At 34.6% G+C, this 19,825-nt stretch overlaps 2 protein-coding genes across 4 annotated transcripts in view; one reads left to right on the top strand and one right to left on the bottom strand.

The window, feature by feature from the left end:
• Positions 1-221: 221 nt before the first annotated feature.
• On the top strand, positions 222-1,688 carry LOC130648746 (uncharacterized). Its single transcript, XM_057454866.1, has 4 exons — positions 222-225; positions 319-1,230; positions 1,283-1,305; positions 1,515-1,688. Exons 1-4 carry the CDS (start codon positions 222-224, stop codon positions 1,686-1,688), a joined length of 1,113 nt encoding a protein of 370 aa, XP_057310849.1.
• Positions 1,689-5,610: 3,922 nt separating this feature from the next.
• The window catches only part of LOC130636880 (cytosolic carboxypeptidase 1-like), a 29,876-nt gene continuing 15,661 nt past the window's right edge, over positions 5,611-19,825 (bottom strand). For all 3 annotated transcript variants that reach the window (XM_057446744.1, XM_057446731.1, XM_057446738.1), the window contains exons 15-25: positions 19,459-19,659; positions 18,098-18,191; positions 17,511-17,588; positions 16,917-16,995; positions 16,547-16,764; positions 15,572-15,782; positions 14,932-15,040; positions 14,168-14,297; positions 13,667-13,867; positions 12,156-12,332; positions 5,611-11,671 (exon numbers count right to left, since the gene is read on the bottom strand). In XM_057446744.1, the coding sequence (XP_057302727.1) occupies positions 11,549-11,671; positions 12,156-12,332; positions 13,667-13,867; positions 14,168-14,297; positions 14,932-15,040; positions 15,572-15,782; positions 16,547-16,764; positions 16,917-16,995; positions 17,511-17,588; positions 18,098-18,191; positions 19,459-19,659 (1,621 nt within the window). In that variant the 3' untranslated portion in view covers positions 5,611-11,548. The remainder of the gene's footprint in view (positions 11,672-12,155; positions 12,333-13,666; positions 13,868-14,167; positions 14,298-14,931; positions 15,041-15,571; positions 15,783-16,546; positions 16,765-16,916; positions 16,996-17,510; positions 17,589-18,097; positions 18,192-19,458; positions 19,660-19,825) is intronic.

The following is a 19,825-nucleotide window of genomic DNA, read 5'->3' as shown; positions in this document are numbered from 1 at the left end:
AAATGGGCATGCTGGGGATAATCAGAAGCTTTTTTCACGTGTCCATGGCAACTACAAGTTGACTATACCAACAAATTGACCATTGTCAAAAAAGTCACGACAAGCCTTGCGTATAAAATAGTTTAAGTAATCTCTCTTTGGTTTAGTTAATGTATACATATGGCACAAATAAGTAAAATAAGGAATAAAGAAGGGTTTGATTTCACTCTCACTGAGAGAAAATGGGTGTTTCTTAGAAAATCGTTAACAAAACTGCTATCGGAGCAAAAGTCTTTTGCATTTAATTTGTTGCATTCTAAATTTATATCTTTCTTCTAGTGACAAATATGCAGTCTTACATCAAGTATAACATACTAAGAGTGCTGAAAGAAAATCTAGAGAAAACTATTCACTTTTACACTAAAGTTTGCGGCATGGAGTATGTAGTGAAAACAGTGTCTAAACAAGGCTATCCTTACACTTGGAGTGATAATAAAATACATGTTTTTACTTATAAACAAAAATCGAAAGTCTATCAACCCACTGGAATCTGCTTTATTGTGGACGAAAATTTTAAAGTCGATTATGAACATCGGGGATATTGGAAAACAGGGTTAGCCTTGGCGGATTTAAATGCAGCTGCGAGATATTTCAGGAAGAATGGATACGAAATCTCAGATGGTGAACAATTTTTTGATGTTGGATTTGTAGCATTTATAAAGGATCCGAACGGGTATAGCATAGAGTTGTTGCAACACACATTTGAAGAAAACTTTCAACCATACACCGGCGAAGTGGGCTGTCTCGATCAACCAAAAACTCGATTACCTTGTATTGGTCAAATAACTCACGAAACTCGCGCGATTAAGCCCACATATGATTTCTACACGAACGTATTACAAATGAAACACGTGTGTGAGGAACAACCTGGAAACAAATTGGCCTTCACATTGTATTTTTTCACCTACACTGAAGAAGAGCCAGTTAATAAAATACTCTCTGCAGTGGAGAACAGGGAATGGTTATATGGAAAAGAGTTTTGCCAAGTTGAAATTCGTCACCGACACACCACGCCGAAAGATTTTAATTTTGTAACCAACGACAGGGACGGCGTCGGCAAACTTGGTCACGTCGGTATTTCCTTGTGCGTGTCGTCAGACGTCATGGAGAACATTAAGCAAAGCGTTACTACTTTTGACGTGTGTCGTGACGTTGATGGTGTTGAAAATATTTTTATACAAGATCCAGACGGTTTTTTATTTCAAATCAATCAATCAAATTTTGTTTTTTAATACATTTTCAGGCTTGTCATTTCGAACATTTCAGGTAATTTTTTTAGTCATTAAGTGTGTAAAGTTTATTTTTAATAACCTTTTATAACTTTAAACTGCGAATGTTATTATTAAAGATATTACTGTATTAATTCGAATTAGCCCTTTAGTCCTTAATTTATATTTTCGCGTGTGTGCCTTACCGACAAAAGTGCTTGAGAAGCAAGTAGTGTAGTGTAGTAGTGTGTATTCTTTTCGTCAAAGACAGTTACAAGTTCGTTTATATATACAAGTTCGTATCGTTTAAAAGTAAATAGAAAATATATACATACATCAGCTAGTAAAATAAAGATCTTAAACCATACGAAAAAAATTAAAAGACTGACTAGAGCTTGCAGAAAGCAATTTTGCCTTATCACTGAGCCCAAAAAAAATTAAAAACAGAATTTAGAAATAGTGGTATTCTTGTGTTAGTGTACACATCTTCTTGATGCTCCCCTTCGCAGGACCCTCATTGATAACAGTCCTATTAGAAACTGAAGAGGCTTTCCTTAGTAAAAATAGTAATAATAATAATATTAACCGTATTGCATCGGGTTGCCTTTAAGTACAGTGGACGGAATACCGATGAAAGTGGTTCTGTTTCAAAACTTCATATAAACTCTGAAAGGCTGAAGTTTGCGTGAGTTAATAATTCGCGCATGTATAATTTTGCGCATCAAGTGGTGGACATACATAATTGGCCTTTGTTGTTCCTAAATAGCGTTAAGTTTTGTCAAGTGGTGTAATTTAAACTGGTGTAAACAAGGCCAAAATTTTGTAGGAAAAATTGGCGAAAGTGGGCTTTTTTTTAGCCTTGTTTTTACCTGTAAGCACATTTAATAGATAAATAAAAAGATGGTCTCAATAAAATAAAATAAGTGAGAATTGTGAGAACGTATGAACACAACAGAAGAATGAGTAATTACTTTATTCGGAGAAACTTTCGCGAGAGAAACTTTCGCGAGTCCAAAAACTCGCGAATTTTTTGGATAAATTTTCGCAAATCTACAAATTGAAATATTTTCGCGAAATAATCTTTCGCGAAATCCGAAATTGAAAAGTTTTGGCGGAGATAAAATTTCGCGATTCGTGATTATGAACTTATTTTTTTTTGTTCTTTTAAAAAAGGTGGCCTATATTTCGTATGGAAGAAAAAGGAAGAAGTGTTTTTTAACGATGTAATTTTCTTTCTAATGGTATGTAAAAACGTTTTTTTACAAATTGGGTTCATCGTCAAAATCACAAAACAGATAAAACACATTTCTAGGCTCGTCTTCTTCCGGCTCCCACACATCGTCTTCTTCGCCAGTAACTTGATTATAAGCATTCCGCTCCTCTTCATCAATTCTGCAAACCTTGTCCAGATTCAAAACTAATAAGGTAGATCGACCAATAATAAAAGTTCAAAATCACCGTGGCAAGAAACAAAAACTTAATTTATCTTGAATATTATATTGGGCATCTAAATATAACTGAAAATAACAGAAAAGTTTCTGACATATATTGAATATCCATGATTTGTTTGTTTTACGTACTTACCTTGCTTTTAGCTCAAACTTTCTAATAAAATAAACTTAAAATCTTTAAACTAGTTAGTTATATCCTCCGAAATTTTGCATAGAGATATATAAGTTTATTATACATAAAGCCAGACCAAGCAACAACAATGACTTCAAAATATTTTAGAGGTATTAATTACCTTGTGGTTGGTATATAATAAGTAAAATAGGGTCGTATATTCCAGCGGCTTTCCATCCATTAATGATGATATCTTTACCATCGGCTGATGGTATGTAGTTGTAAAAGGCGATCACCCAACCAGCATGCAAAGGTTTCAACGTTGTCTCTTTTTATATCGGGAGGGCGAGCAAAGTGAGGGAGAGTCAAGAAATAACTTTAAAAAACAAAAAAAAATTTAAAATTTTAGTGGATAAACTATCGCGAATGGCCATTTTTTTAAGTTTTGCAAGACAAAGTTTTGCGAAAAAGGCCAAAAACGCAAAATTTTCTCTCGCAAAAGTTTCTCCGAATAAAGCTTTGAAAGCCAGCTTAAAGCACGTGTTTTATGTATAGGTGTCGAAATAAAATTTGCAAATTTGCAAAAGGAAACTTGCTTAATTCGCAAAGTGAGAAGACATTATATAAAGAAATTGTATATTTATTCAGCCAGTTGACTTTCTTAGTGTTTTCTAATATTCGCGCGAATTTCTGCTTTAGTAAGGCACAGTCGTGGACAAAATTATTAAAACATCGTCATGTTTTTTTAAATTCAGCCAAATTCAATACACTACAAGCGACAGGCTAGGCTAGGTGGGCTAGATTGACAGCGTTTGGAATTCGCTAATGGCATTCTCTAACGCGCGCGGAGGACAAAATTATCCACGTTGGACCACACAAAGGGGCCGAAATTCGGGAGAAGTGGTCGTGGAGATGTCAGCAACAGATCTATAGTATGGCATGGATTTAACCAAATAATCTGAGATCAGAAGTCCTAATTCCGCTATGAACAGCCCCGTGAGTTTGCTGTGAAAATTTACAATTTCTAAATGCGACAATCTTCCGAATTAGTCTTGTTTCATTATAAATTGTCAAAGAATGTATGTTATTATTCTTATTCCGAATATTTATACAAGATATAGCCGCTTCAGTGTCAGAAACACTGTTATCAACGTGGGTCCTGCGTTTTGAATATATACATTAGGCATACACCGGCATTGCCTACCCAATTTCCTTCACATGGCATGGGTTGACCCGTAGCTGTGGTGAAGACACTTGCTAAATATGCCCATATGGAACGAACCACGGAATTTGTGATTGCGAAGCGAACATTATAACTACACGCAGCGTGACGACCTAGATTAGATGTGAACAGTTTATGAATTAAACGAACTGTTCAAAAATTAAGTCTATCACTTCGATCTGTGGATAGCATGAAATCTAACTTCTTGTTTCAGCACTAGCCGTTTATCAACTAACCATGGAAATAAAAACAATATGTTGTATATGTAATTGGAAATCCGGCTTAACAACTTTAAAAGATTAGACTGAAAGAATGGAGGTTCTGTCTCTCTAATTGTAAAAACGATCCACACACGCAATATGTACGACTGCACCTCATGTTTCAACGTCGTTTCCACGGACTTGTGGCCCCCTGAGTCGTTTTTACGAAGCGACCAACTATATCAAATTCATAATGGCCTGGGGACGAGGCTAAACACAAAAAACACCGTGGTTACACAAAGGGGTTTATTTAATTTGGGACTTTGAGAAGTGACTCCGGGCGTCATTTCGTGTGAGGTGCTCTTTCAATACATTGAAAAAATTTGCAACATTTTTACGCGAATTTGAAAAGAATAGAAATTTTAGAACTATAAACGCCATAGACCATTCTTGTTAAATTTTAAAGAATTATATGATCAAATTTCTCGCTTGAAATAAAAAAACATTTAAAACAAAATTTCTTGTTGCGATCAAAACTTTCGCTAATTCAAGGATTATTTTTTACGCGTTTCATAAACTTTTGCGAACAAAAATTTCTTTATTGTATTTTAGGGGTAATCATCCTATACATTTCACTGGATCTGTTGTAATGAGAAATAACATGGTACCACAGCATTGCTGTTTATTTAAAAAGAAGAAAGGTAAATTTAAGTTCCTTGTATTTTATATGGGTACGTGTTACGTTTGTTCACTATCCAGCTACCGTAGGGAGAATAATTTTCGCAGGAATTAAATTTCCTGAATTTCAGTTTTACAGTTTCTGGTAATTTCGCGAATTTTAGTTCCAGCAAAGATTACCGGGAAACTGATGTTCGTGAATTTTTCTTTCCTTTTAAAAAAATATTTGCACTAAATTTTTCCTTCCAATCTACTTACACAATTTATACGAGATTCAACATAAACGGTCTTTGTTTAGTGCCTCCTATTTAAACACCGTTGAAAAATAGTTATAAATTGAGAAACAAAATGTTATCAAAACGTTTTTTTTACGAAATTTCGCAAAATTTAATTTTAGCAAGATATTAGGACTTGTCACCTTCGCGAAAACTAGTTCTCGGAAAAATTAAATTTTTTGTTAAAAAAATTTTCTCGCAAAAATAATTCTCGTCCCCATAACTCTTGTTTATCTCAAATAGGGTCCAGAGTGCGTAAAAATTAGTTTTCGCAAAAATTAATTCCCTCAACCTCGTGGTCAACCTCTTGTGGTCCCTCTGAGCCGTTATTACGGACATCAACAAGGCAAAATGCGCTGGGAACGAGGTTGTAATTTCCCAAAGTAAGTTCCCCCCTGTGAAACTTACTTATAAAGGAAAAGACATTGTTGACAGTCACTGTATATATTATATCTAAAAATAATTTACAAAATTTAAAGTCATTTTTACACCGTAATATAAATTTAACAATAAATACTATTAAAACATTCTTAACCCTTTACGTGGTTGGGTTGCCTTCTGGTAACAAAATATTCCCGCTCGGTTCTAGACAGTTCCGGGACTTTTTACCGGATTTGTTCTTTTTTTCCGTAATCTTTGTTGGTAACTGCGTCCGTAATGTCCGAAAATTTCAATTTTGAAAAATCAAAATAAAGATGGCGGATGTTGTAGTGAGACATCCGGCAAGCCACGTTTTAACACTGGTTTTGTTTTTATTATATGGCAGGTGAAAAGGGGGTTTACCTAAGCTTTTTTAATTGATTTACGTTCTTCTTAAGTTGATAGAACTGTTTTAAAAGTTTGAAGTTCAGAACGAAACATTTGAGTACTGTATGAATTTTCAAAACTATTTGTTGCCCTATGGCAACTTTGCCAAAATCAAGTCATAATTTTTGATATTTTTGATCAATTGTACTCTTGTATCTTGAATACTTGTTTACTGTAGAAAATACATCATTTTGATACTTTTGGCTTTAAATATGACATATAATGACAACTTTGAATCTGCTTGCCTACCCCTACTTTGGGCAAAATCACAGTTTTTCGAAAACGTCAATGTGCTCTTTTTTCGTGGCCTTGCCTATCCTTTCCTTTTCAGGTCAGACGTTTCGACATCATATTTGACTGACTTTACCGCAAGATGAAGGCATTTACACAAAATAAATGGTCTTCATTCATAATAGTACTTATTATAGGTCTTAAATTGTTGGTATTTTATGTCAATTATACAATTCTTTTTTTTTAGCCAAATGAAAAATGAGTAAAAAATTTGAGAAGCAAGCCGTCAAGAATATTCGTTACAATACAGAGGAAGCAGTACAATTTATTCTTGCTCCTGGCTCTGATTCTGAGCTTTCAGAGCTTGAGGATGAAGATGACACTGAGACTGATGAAAACCTAGTCCTAACACCTAGAGTTCATGAATTAACTGACCTATCTAAAGACGAAGCAGAGTATCAAAGTGACCAATCGAAAGATTCAGTAGCACCCCAGAATACTCAAGAATCATCTCAATCTACATCTAGAGGATCGAAGAAGAAATTAAATTCCGAAGTATCAAAAACAGTTGAAGATATTTTTAGTGATGAGGAAAATGTTGGTGATCCACATCAATTACGTCGCAGTAAGCGCCAAAAAACAACCGTACAACCAAACTATATTGACACAGCAAGTATTTCATTCGATTCCGAAACAGCAGAAAATGAACCAGGATCAGTGTCATTACAAAGTGACTCGGATACTTCAGAATCAGAATTAAGCAATCCATCAACCAAAAAGACAAAATCAAATTCTAATAAAGAAAACCACACATGGCGATGGAGAGCCGGTGCACCACCCGAAATTGATACTACTTTCAAAGGTGATGCTTTCAGCAGACCACCTGAAAACTTTGACGAAATGAATCCAATAGACTTTTTCAGAATTTTTTGGACAGAAAATATAACAAATTTACTAGTAGAACAGACAAACCTCTACAACGTGCAAAACCAAGGAAGTTCAATAAAAGCCACCCAGGAGGAGATTGAACGATTCTTAGGGATCCATATTTTGATGGGGATTGTCAAGCTTCCAACCTATCAGATGTATTGGAAGACGGAGACCAGATATGAGAAAGTAGCAGATGTAATGTCGGCAAAACGTTACATTGATCTTCGCAGGTATTTACATGTTGTCGACAACACAACAAAAGAACAACCTGAAAATAAAAACGACAAACTCTTCAAAATCAGGCCAGTCCTTGAGGCCATTCAGGAAAATTGTTCCAAAATTGAACCAGAACCCGTGCAATCCATTGATGAATCATTGGGTACAAATGTTGATGTCACCCCTAGTTTTAATGCAATAGGATGAGACAAGGGAACGGGGCAGAAAACTCAACTGATACACCTATTTAACCAACTTCGTCCCAGGACTCTTCTTCTGATATTTAGAAATTTAAGGATCAGCGGAAGAAAGAAGAAAACAATTAGCTCAGTTTTTTTAGTAGCTGAGAATTTCGTCCAACCGGTGAAAATTGTTCTAGAAGTAGAAAGCAATTTAAAAAAAGGAGTACCAAGAGAAACTGAATATAAATGGTAGAACACTACCAGCTCCTTTTAAAATACCTCATGTTTGGTTGGATGAACAAGAAGGATAAAGTTTTAACCCATGGTGTTGTAGCTAGCCAGTGACAACACAACACGCACACATTAGTAACAAAGCTGTATTAGGGTCAGTACGAATGTAGGTATACATCTATAATTCTTATTTTGATAAGCTAAAGGATTAAAAACAAAAAATACTATTGCAGCGTCTTTACAAATAAGCATCTTGTTCCAGAAGAATACTAAAGGAAAGAAGCTGTTAAAAAGCTTTCCAATGTGCACAGGCATGCAAAAAAACCTCTAACAACAAACACATCTGACATAACCAAATGGTAAAAAGGGGGACGACCTCAGAATACTAACGGGCTTTAATGAGAGACATTTCAAAATTATCTAGCAATGCGGGCACGTTCCCGATAAAGAAAACTGAGATTACTCGCGTGAATAAGGAAGGGTGTACATGTGTCACATGGCCGGCTGCGAATGAGTGGCTTCTGTTGAAAGGGACGTATTTATCAAAGTCTGATAAAAATTGAACCTATTCTCACTGTAAAAAAAATAAGAGAGCTTAGAAGAGTTTATAATTAAGTCAAACCTAATTTTGGTGGTCTTAAAAACATTGGAACTGTCCTTTGAATAGTATGTATAGTAAAAAACTCTTGTTGACAACTCCTGACACATCCCTGGTGCACGGTGTTAATTAGGATGGTCCAGTGGCTTTCAAAGAGATCTAGAAATAAGTCATTGCAATTCATTTCGACAAAACGCGGTCGATTCGTTCATGAAAGTGGTGAGTAAGGCAAGCGAATTGTCTAAGGACATGACTGAGTATGTCAATCGATACTTCTTAAAACATATTCCTTAGGAGATCAAGGAAAATTATGGATGGCAACACAGTTCTAATACATATCCAGGGTCCACAAGTCCTGGATGAAAGCAACAAAGAACTGTTTATGGAAAACCACAAAACTACTGTACTGTATCAGGAGAGAATTCTTAAATCCTTAAAAGACAAGATCCACGGTAAATACGGTCCACTAACCAAGTTATGAACTAAAATAGATATAGACAAAAGAGCTTACTTAACAATGTGTTGAGCACACTAGTGACAAATACCAGAAGGGACGAAAAAAATTATTTTCGTTCTCCCAAGGCAACGTTTTTGGTGAAAAATTTAAGGAACAGATGTTAAAAACCCCAACTGCAAAACAGAAATCCAAATCCATACTTACTAAGCTAAGGCGAGACACCAACAGCACCCAACATCTTCGCAAATCGTTTAATCAGTCAATCAATTTCACGGGGTACATCCAATAATAAAGGCGCTGCTTTAAGAGCATAGACTAGACCTAACACCTGCAGGCACAATACAGTATTTCGAGAAAAATTGGGAAAAATTAATAAGCGATCCACAAATCCTGCGATATGTTCAGGGATACGAAATTCTTTTTCTAGAAACTCCTACCAAAATAGAAACTACTCCAAACACCTTCTAAACCATGTCAGAGTTTTTGGGTCTGTTAATCAAATTCAAACCAACTACATTTAACGAGAAAAAAATTAAATGCAATAGGAATATTGAAACTTAAACAACCCTTTCAAATCTGACAAAACTGATAGGAAAATTATACTCAAAATTCGTTGTGGATTACTAATTCCCCGTTCCGTCTATTCGCGAAAACCGCAATGCATCGTGGTAGTTGTATTCAAGAAGTATTTCCTCAGAGCTTATTACTTTTCCAAGTTGGCTTCATTAAGCGGCAGCTAATTATTATGACGGTAAAAAAATCCTTGTAAGCTATTTTCACATTTGTGCGCCATTTTTAACATTTTCGCAATTACCTCAATAATGGCGAGCTATTATCCATATGCAAACATTGTATTTCGAGCCAGTTAAGAGGGGAAAAGGGTAGAGTACGCAGCAGATATGTCTAATTTAATCGATATAAATTCAAGTATTGATCTTTTCATAAAACAAACTTGGATCCTAGCTTTTCTAAAGCTTCAGGTGAAGATAAAACATTTGAAGAAGATATTACAAATACTGTCAAGACTGGAGCACTGTCACATCTCCCCCCTATATCACATGAGAGAATTTATAAGTATCTTGTGCTTGGAAAAAGTTTCGATAATAAATCCAGGGGTGCAGAGAAACATAAGATCCTGGGCTACCAGTTGTTTAAAGAGAACTACGTGAAAAAAGTGAAAGTGAAAGCGAAAGTTGAGAGACTTTGTTTTTTTGTTAAATGTTATGTCGCTGCCTTAATGCTGATTATAGAACACTTGATTTAAAAAACGTATAGAACCAATAAAATTTTCAGAATTCACATTTGACAAAGCCGACATAAACAAAGACGCTAACAACAGTCGTAAGAGACCACTAGTCACTGGAAATAGATTTTTTTGTGCCACACCACTGTTCGCAAACACGCCGAAAATATAAAAAATAAAAAAATTAAGTGAAAGTTATTATCAACAGGAAAAGTTGAAGGGAAATGATTACAAACCATGTAATTTTTTTAACACATCTGTATAGTCTATCCATGTTATAATTTTTTTACTGATGTGACTAATTGACATATTTCACCTGATTGTTAAACCTTCCAGCGGGAAAGCACATCTTAGTCGAACAAGTACAAGAAAGAATCCTCTTCTGAATTGAAAACTACTCATACCCTACATTAGTCCAAAAAAGGGATATATCATGCGCTATTCCAGGATGGCTAAAAATGCTTTCTTTATCAGGGTAGAAACTTCAGTGTTTACAAGGAACTCAACAAAAGCAGCAACTACTTCAAGTAAAGATTTAAAAGGGTTAACGTGTAACCTCGATAAGGATGTGCAGAGCGGTTTTTGGACCAAATGTTACATCTTACGAAGATTTTAGAAAGTAAAATTGAAAAATTATGAATGTCTACGAAGCGGTCGCATTGTACCTGCTATTTTATGAGTAGCAGTACGATCTAACATTGTCAACCGTCACAAACCATTATTAATTTCTAAGTGGTTATAAATTTCACTCATTTATTTGTAGAAAGTAGATTACAAAATCGATTTAGTCCTTGAAAACTGAAATGAACAATAAGATATGCGTGTTATAATATAAAAGAATTATACGACATAAATGATTATTTTGGATATGCGTGACATCCTGTTCCATAGCTTTTGCTACGGACAACTCGTAAACAATTTTAGATATGAAGATAGCTTGCCTCAAATACACAGAGCGCTAGGGGTGGGAACCGAATGCTAGATCGCAATTGTGATACGTAAGCTTTGCAACCTTTCGTAACTCGTCAATTTTAAAGCCTGTTCCTATTCTGTAAAGTACGCATCACTTGTTGGAATAAATTTGTTATATTCAATAAAAAAACCGTCCATCATTACAAACTTTGCAAATTCAAAAACTACTCCACAACAAACTGGATTTTCTTATGGTTTTAAACTATATATAAAACACCTCTTAAAATAATAATAGGTGTACGCATAAGTGCGATCTTTTTGGGGATGAATTTGTAAAAATACCGATCTATTTTGATTCTACCAAAGTATATCTTCATTCTCATCACTTATTTTAACTAAAATTATCCCGAAATATAAAAAGGTTGCATCATGTGCAAGTCTGTTTACCAAAATTTTCGCAAATATTTTGCTAACCACGTAACTTTTTAAAAAAACCCAGATCTAATGCCTTTTCTGCAAAGCAACCTAACTTACATGGCGAAGTATAGTGCTTTTTTCATAACAAACCGAGATTAGCTTCATCACTTAACTGTATGTTGGTAGACAAGCTTAATCTCAATAAACTAAGACAAAAGAAACGACCTGTTTCTTCCAATTCTCGAATACCAATCTGATTTCCCTAAAAATAAAAAATCCAAATATTTTGTCAATGATATAAAAAAAATTCAAAATTAAAACTGATCAACCCCCCCCTGTTACTTGTCGAAAAGACATACCCTGCGGAAGCCTTTTCATAAGAACGCTAAGAACCAGTTTAGAAAAAAATATTTTACAACATTTTAAATCCTAACCGCTGCTCAGTGCGCCATAAGTTTTTAGCCCCCTCTAAAATTTCTATTTCATTTGTACCATGATACTCTGAATAGTCCCAAATCTATACTATAATACCCGTATCCGTCTGTCTGTCACGCACTTTGGTACCGCAAGTAGCGAGAGGCACGCAATTCTGTATAAAAAGCTTTTCACGGACCACTCACTAGTTTTCTGAATTACGTAATAAAATAGTTAAAGAAGAGACAATATTTACCACAGTAGGAGAGCCAAAAATGCAAGGCAGGGGAAGAGTGCAATTTCTGATAGAAGTTATAAAAAGAAACACTTACCTTATATGGACCTTGATCCATACCACAATATGTGCTCTCCATCGTATAGCAATTTGTGATTCCAAACTCTCTAAAGCCAACAACACGAGCCGTAGCTTCTTTAGATTTCTCTACGGTGAAGTTGCAGTTTTGGAGAGCGAAACAGGGACATGTTGAGCTCATTATTCGGGGTAGAAGCTAAGAAAAAATAGAGTGGAAATAAGAAGATTAGCACCCAGTCATTGAGAATTTTGCTTGTCTGCAATAAAAATTGCAGTTGGTCATTCACGCCTTCCGTTCACACGGAGTCGAAATAGAACAGACAGATTTCAAATAGTCTAAAATTTTACCCTGTTAAAAAAAAAGAGAAAAATACAAAAATAAATTTGACACACGAAAAAAAGATAATATACTTGAATGTTGAGGAACTAAAAAATTATATTTTGCTAAAACAGGACGGATAAAATACATTTAGCGGTATTAATTTTCACGTATAATCGTTTGCAGAACATTTCGCGGGAATTTATTTTCACGTATAATCGTTTGCAGAACATTTCGCGGGAATTTATTTTCACGTATAATCGTTTGCAAAACGTTTCGCGGGAATTTATTTTCACGTATAATCGTTTGCAGAACATTTCGCGGGAATTTATTTTCACGTATAATCGTTTGCAGAACATTTCGCGGGAATTTATTTTCACGTATAATCGTTTGCAGAACATTTGGCGGGAATTTATTTTCACGTATAATCGTTTGCAAAACGTTTCGCGGGAATTTATTTTCACGTATAATCGTTTGCAGAACATTTCGCGGGAATTTATTTTCACGTATAATCGTTTGCAGAACATTTCGCGGTAATTTATTTACGTGAATGGAAGTAATGTTATGAAATAATAATACTTGGACGAAAATGACTAATTCATACCTATACGAAGTAGAAAAAAAAGGCTCCTTTGTATAAATTGAATTTTTTTTATCCTGGCGTAGAATAGCTATTTTAGTTATTTCATGCGCCAAAATTAATTTTCATAAGCTACCATTTTGCGTGACAGACAGACGGACGGACGGACGGACGGACAGACGTATACGGGTATTATAATATAGATATCCACGAAAAACGCAAAAATACTGTGAGAATTAGTACCATTAATGTACATCCTAAAAATGTCTACGGTAAAGAGTTAAAAAAAGTCTTATAATGTGATCTGAATTATATATGACGTCACGAAATAACACGCGATGCAACACCACACAACACTTTCTATCAAAAACCCACAAATAAACTTGGCAAAAGTCGCAAAATTTCAGCATGAAAAGGCATGCGCAATGAAAGTTTTGTCATACGAAACCGCCATTCTTCTTTCGTGGTAATCTTAAACAATTCTGAATATTTATCCGTTAAAATCTGGTGGCTGTTGAGTAACCATCTATGAGTTCATCATGATTCAGCCGTTCTAAGAAAACATTTCTGCTGCTATGGCATAGCTGCTACATGGGTTGTCTTGTAGTTGTGTAAATGTGTTAACCCTTACCTGGACAGGGTCGTCGTTCCAGAATAACTCCTTGTTTAACTTCTCCATTGGAGAGCTCTCAAAAGATGTACTAGATGATAGATTAGCTTCTGTTTCTCCGTGTAAAGACATATGGCTGTCAGAGGATGCGATCTGCGGAGAAGAGCAGCCATACATAAACACGTTCTTTTTGCGCGAATGGCCATGGAAGTCCACAAAGACCTAAACGGAAGGTAGGATTGGTATTAAAATTTTACAATATCTTCTTTATTTTGTTTCTTATTTTTCTTTTAATTTTAACCGGAATTTTAAAAACATTTTTCATTTCACAAACGTACCATAAACTTAAGTGAATATGAGTTACTTTCAAATTCTGTTTTATGAAATAAACTCGTTTTCTATCTAAAGGGCAATCAGGCAAAGATAGAAAAATTCACCTTGGTCAAACTTACAAAAAAGAATAGGAATTGATTCAACATTTACGCAGCACTAAAAAAAACATAAGAAGACCACACCACTCACAACAGGAGTTTTATTGAAAGCTTTCATGACTTGTAGGATAGATTTTGTATGGTAGATCGTTGGATGACGTCTTTCATCTGGATGTTTCCACTGACGATTCAAATCTTCACCAGACAACGAACAGCGATGACTACAATAGAGAATAACAATCGTCTCGATTATCACCAGCGTCTGTATCTTCAGCAATTAGTTTAAATACAATGTTGCATAAAAACAGATTTACAAATATATCAAAGTAGTTGTCAACCCGTGGAAAAATCCACAGGGTCGACAGTCCTTTGTATATCGCATTTCGTGTTTCCGTACCAGACAACCAAAGAGACAGACGACGGCTATTATCATAGAGACTGGTCGTTAACCCGTGGAAAAATCCACGGGGTCGCCCGTCCTTTATATTACACGCTTTTTCGTGTGACTGTTGTACGTCGCTTTTCTCACGGACAGTGGGACAAAATACGGCTATTATGGTAGAGATTTCCAGTCCATTTTGCGAAATATTTCAATAAAATCCATTTTGAGAAATATTTCGATAAAACAAAACTCCAATAAAATTATTGTAAATTTAAAGCTATGTGTACAATATTAAACAGACTAGACAGTTCATTTATCTACACATCTGAAATATTTGTAAGCGCATGACTTTTGATAAGGTATCGTCTCATGGGCGTTAGATTCCCAAGAGGGCGTAACTAGCGGGGACACTAAGAGATCCTCTAAGAAAGTCGTGAAGATATACAAGAATTAACTACTACAAAGAAACCTACCATCCGTTGATGACACCATCAGGATTCAACATGGGAACTATCTTGAAGATAAACATCAAGCGAAGCTGTCTTGCTAAGTCATCATTACCAAGCAGAAAGTCTAACACCCCTATAGAAAATAAGCTCATGCTATATTCGTTATTATAAGTGGGGTAAAAATTTTAACTGTCTGGAAATTACTTTTATTTAACTGCGAATCTTTTAATATTATTCAAAACAGGGTCTGATTCGTTTGTTTTTGTTACGAATGTAAAACACATATGTTAGTGAACAAGAATCTAAAAAAAGTAGAAAAAATCCGCTTATAAAAAACATTCAAGAATGCCCTAATGTTCATCAAGATTCTCACTTTAAATGGATAAAGCCGTACCATTCTAATCATAATTTTTAAAATTTGATGGAGAAACAAAATACGATGACTTGACACTTACATCTACCAATCAAACTAATTGTTCATGCATTTTGACAAGATATTGAAAACATTCTGCAATCACCGGTCCACAATGCAATTACCTGGTTGCATTGTGGGCGATAGGTATGTGGAAGTTTGCTTGTATGTATAACATAACACGATTCTTTCTTTTATTTAGCAAAAAAAAAAAAAAACATTCATTCCAGATAAAGTAAACAGCAAAGTTACCTTTCATTATCCAACTGGAATTACTTTCGCCCGGATGAACTCTGGCCGTTAACAAAACATAAGGTCTCCTAGCAACATCCTCAAACTTTGAAAATGGCAGACTAGTTACGGTGAGAAGGTAAACATCGTTTTTGGATAAAGTTTGACATAAAAGTTCTTTACGAAAAAATATCATGGGAAGAAGAGTATTTTCAAGGCGATGCAGATGTAACTAAAAAATGAAAGTACTGCAGTTCAAAATACACAAACCAAAAATTTTACACTCTTATCACAGAGATAACCACAAGAGAGGTAAAGGCTATAGGGATTTAGACTGTCAACTTTGGTGAATAAAATGAAATGTGACGGTAGATGAGTTTACACAAATTGATTTAAAACAGTAAATGAATGGACTACAAGGCGCACAAGAAGATTCATAACTCCGTTTACAGGGTTCTGCTAACTTAAAACTTCAAGGTTTCTCTCTTTTTTTTTATATTGTTTTTTAAAGTATTTTAGCTAGAATTTTTGCAACATTTCTTAAGCAGATGAACACAAGAAAAATGTCTAGGAACAATCAAGAAGAATATAAAAAAACAAAAAATGGCATTAGCAAAACACATTATTGAATTGATGAATAAGTAGATATGATTGTTTTTGTAAATATTCATATTTCAAGTTTTTTACTGTCATCTAGTCTGGTCTTAAGTTTGACAAAATATTTCAATGTTAAACCTAATCGTTCTAAAATAGGTTCTCATATCTACAAGAATTTTTTATTTTTTTTTATTTTAAGGTACTTTACCCCTCAAACACATTGTCTAGTTCACAATCTAGATCTTTTTATACTAAAAATACATCTTATCAAGCAGTTGTCAAGAGAAGAGGACATACATCTCAGTAGTTTCTATTAAAACCATCCCTAACCGATCTGCAGGTTGCTGCATTGTTTCTAAACCTTCTTGATCTTATTAAAATGTAAAAAACACAGCTTACATTTAACATGGTAGCCGTGTACGGATAATGGTAAGCGATATAGCACGTGTCATTCGCGTAACTAAATTTTATTGTAAACGTAGCCGTGAAGTAATACTTGAAGTTCTGTCCACCACGAACAAAGAAGTTTCTATAGTAACAAACGTTACTACCAATCCTTTCCCAGCCAGGGTTACCATCTTTAGCATCTCGTTCAGAGTATATCACTGGTTGCATGCCTTAAATAAAAAAATACTATTAACAAAGCCTATTGTAGACAGTATGTGCAAAATCTATTCTCAAGAAGGTGGAGCGTAACTGCGAAGAATGAATAAAGCATTTACTTCCGTGGTCACACAAGTATTCAAAATTCTATGTTCAAACGGCTTACCAAAATTTAATTGACTGTTAGCTTTCTCGCAATTGATGATATTGAAACGATAGTCTACGTCGTTTGTCATGTTTTCCACCTAAAACAGAATTTAAATTACGAGAGAAATGACAAAGATAACAGAGACGCGACGGCGACGACAAATTGAGACGGTGACAAAAACCAGAAACACAAAAACAAACGACAGTAACAAAACAACAACAACAAGATCAACAAACAGCGACATCAGCAACTACAACAACAAAAAGAGCAAGAACACCATCACTACTACAAACAACAAAAACAACACCAAGACTATAGTAAGGACAAGAACAACAACAACAAAACATAATAACTATAGCAAGGACGCAACAACAAAAACAATAAGAACAACAACACCAACACCAACAACAACAACAACAACAACAACAACAACAACAATAATAATAACAGTAACTATAGTAACGACGAGATCGGCAACTTAAGCAACAAGAACAAAGATAATGACGAAAATAAAGCAAAACCCACGTTGATAAAAAACAACAGTAAAGAAAACAACAAGATAGAACAACAACATCAGCGACGACGATGACAAGCAAGTAAAAATATATTTACCTGGAAAAAGAACCACTGATGGTGATGATTTGTGTTGACGTCAGCATTTAAAATTAAATCGTACTCATATTGCCGTATCTAAAAAACACATTCCGTGACCTGGGATGTATATCTGCGAAATAAAAAGATGTTTTTCTCATAGTATTTTATTTTCTCTGGAATTCTAAATTTAAGAAGGTACATCTTTTTTTTTACACAAGGAAAAACAGCCCCTGCAGTGTGAGGACTAAGTTATCATAAAAAGTTCTCCTAACAAAAAAGAAAATATTGGGCCCTCTAACAATACTGGACACAAATCATCTAGGTCTTTTCCATAGTCACTAGAACTTTGTCATCTGAAATTTTGGGAAATTCGATATTATTTAGGCAAAAATTGGTCTTTTTAAAAAATGGGTGGGCATTTTATGGGTTAATAAATAAACCCTTTGTATAGCAAAAACTTAAAACGTTTCTAAAGTATTTACATGACATAGCTACTATTGGTCATTGCTCTGATCTGTTGATAGGTTCAGTATGGGTCATCACCACTGACTGAGTAACATTTATTTCACAAAATAAACTGTTGGGATTAGATAAAATAAATATACCTGTATTGCTTTCCTCAAGTTTCCACTTTCAAAACGAGATTCAAAACTTAACGGAGATGCTTTGAGGATTTCTTCTTTTGATAAACTTGAGAGTCTAATAAAAAAAAGTTAAGTAATATAATAAATTGAAACATTACAGAGACCTTTTTTTAATCTTCCTAACAATAAATTTTAAAAATAAAAATAAATAAAAATTACACAACAAAAATCGAAGACGTGAACAAGCAGTACACAAACCTATAAGAAAAGCTTTCTCCTGGCTTGTGTATTTTTAATTTTTAAATAGTATTTCCATACAATATTTTTCTTCTTCATCTAACTTCCTTTGTCCACTTAATATTGAAATATTTTTCTTGGCATTTTTTTTAAATATTTTTTGTTTTATTGGCTAATTTTTCCAGCTACATCAGGTTTAAATTCAAACCTCGTATATGCAATTTTTACCTAAATATGTAATTTAATTACAAATAATGATAGAACAGACTAAAAAATAAATTCAGATTCATCTCAATTCAGAAATTTAATCCTTGCCAATATTTTGTAAACTAGAAACAGTTTTGATTAACTATTTAAATCTAAAATTCTTAACATTTTTTTGACATATCAAAGAAATTACTGATGTTCTTGACTTTTTCCTGATATTTCGACAATCTCTATACATAAAAACTACCGATATTCTGTCTGTGTGTGCGCAAGTGAAAAAGTTGTGACACAGACACGAAATATCTTTATATACACTAAATAACAAAAGGGATATGTTTTTACGGATTTTGCTGTTATCGCCCGTGCATAGTAAACCCATCACAAACCCGATTTTTATTAAAAATACCCCATATTTTCCACATACAGTATACCCGCACTAAGGCGCTTCATCTGTATGTGTGGCATGGTTTACCTGCACTTTAGTGTTCAACCCGGCGTTCACAATTGATTACTGGTGGTGGCTTAGGGCGTTATGACAGTGGGTCTTCTAGCTAGTCTTAATTAGTATCTATATTTTGTCTTTGTGTGTGTGCAAGGAAAAGAGTTGTGCTACGGGACACATGACATAATGTAAAATTTAAAGAACGGCGATCCTATGGACTTAGGGAATTAAGGACCAATCTATGTTATAAAACTCGCTGCTTGTCCATGCGCCAATTTAAAAACCTGAGATTTTGACCTGAGATATAATAGCAAAAGCAATGCGGGAAACAAATATGTACAACGAGCGATCCCCATGGAAATTTCCACAAGCTAACGACTAGTAAATTTGTGACACTCCCGACAGAGTGGACACCCTGAGTTTTCAGTTGTTAGACACCATGCTAAACTATTCCCAATACTAGCTCATGCAAAAGAATATCTCTATATTGCCATACCCTGCTGTACTGTTTCTCTTTCCTGGTGATAATTTTGTAGCTGATCTACTTTTCTTCATAGGTGAACTAGCAGTTTTCAACAAGACATTTTCAACATTTGACGAGGAATTGTTTCGTGTTAGAATGTCCAAATCGAATACGGTTCTGTTGACAACCTTGTCTGGGAATACAATACGAGCAAAATCTTGAAACATCATTACTCTAAAACATTAAGAATTTGAGCTGGTGTTAAACAAAAATGTTGTAATTTTTTTAATTGATTTATTTTTGTCATGATCTTTGAAGTTAATCATTAATGGAAAGCAGCTTTAGTGGTCTTTTATCTGGCATGTCACACATATGGACACAGCAGGGGATCTTCACCCCC

Source organism: Hydractinia symbiolongicarpus, chromosome 1 (assembly GCF_029227915.1).
Source record: "Hydractinia symbiolongicarpus strain clone_291-10 chromosome 1, HSymV2.1, whole genome shotgun sequence".
Lineage (NCBI taxonomy): Eukaryota > Metazoa > Cnidaria > Hydrozoa > Anthoathecata > Hydractiniidae > Hydractinia > Hydractinia symbiolongicarpus.
Note: the sequence above shows the minus strand (reverse complement) of the source record. Positions and strands in the feature narration are given on the sequence as shown.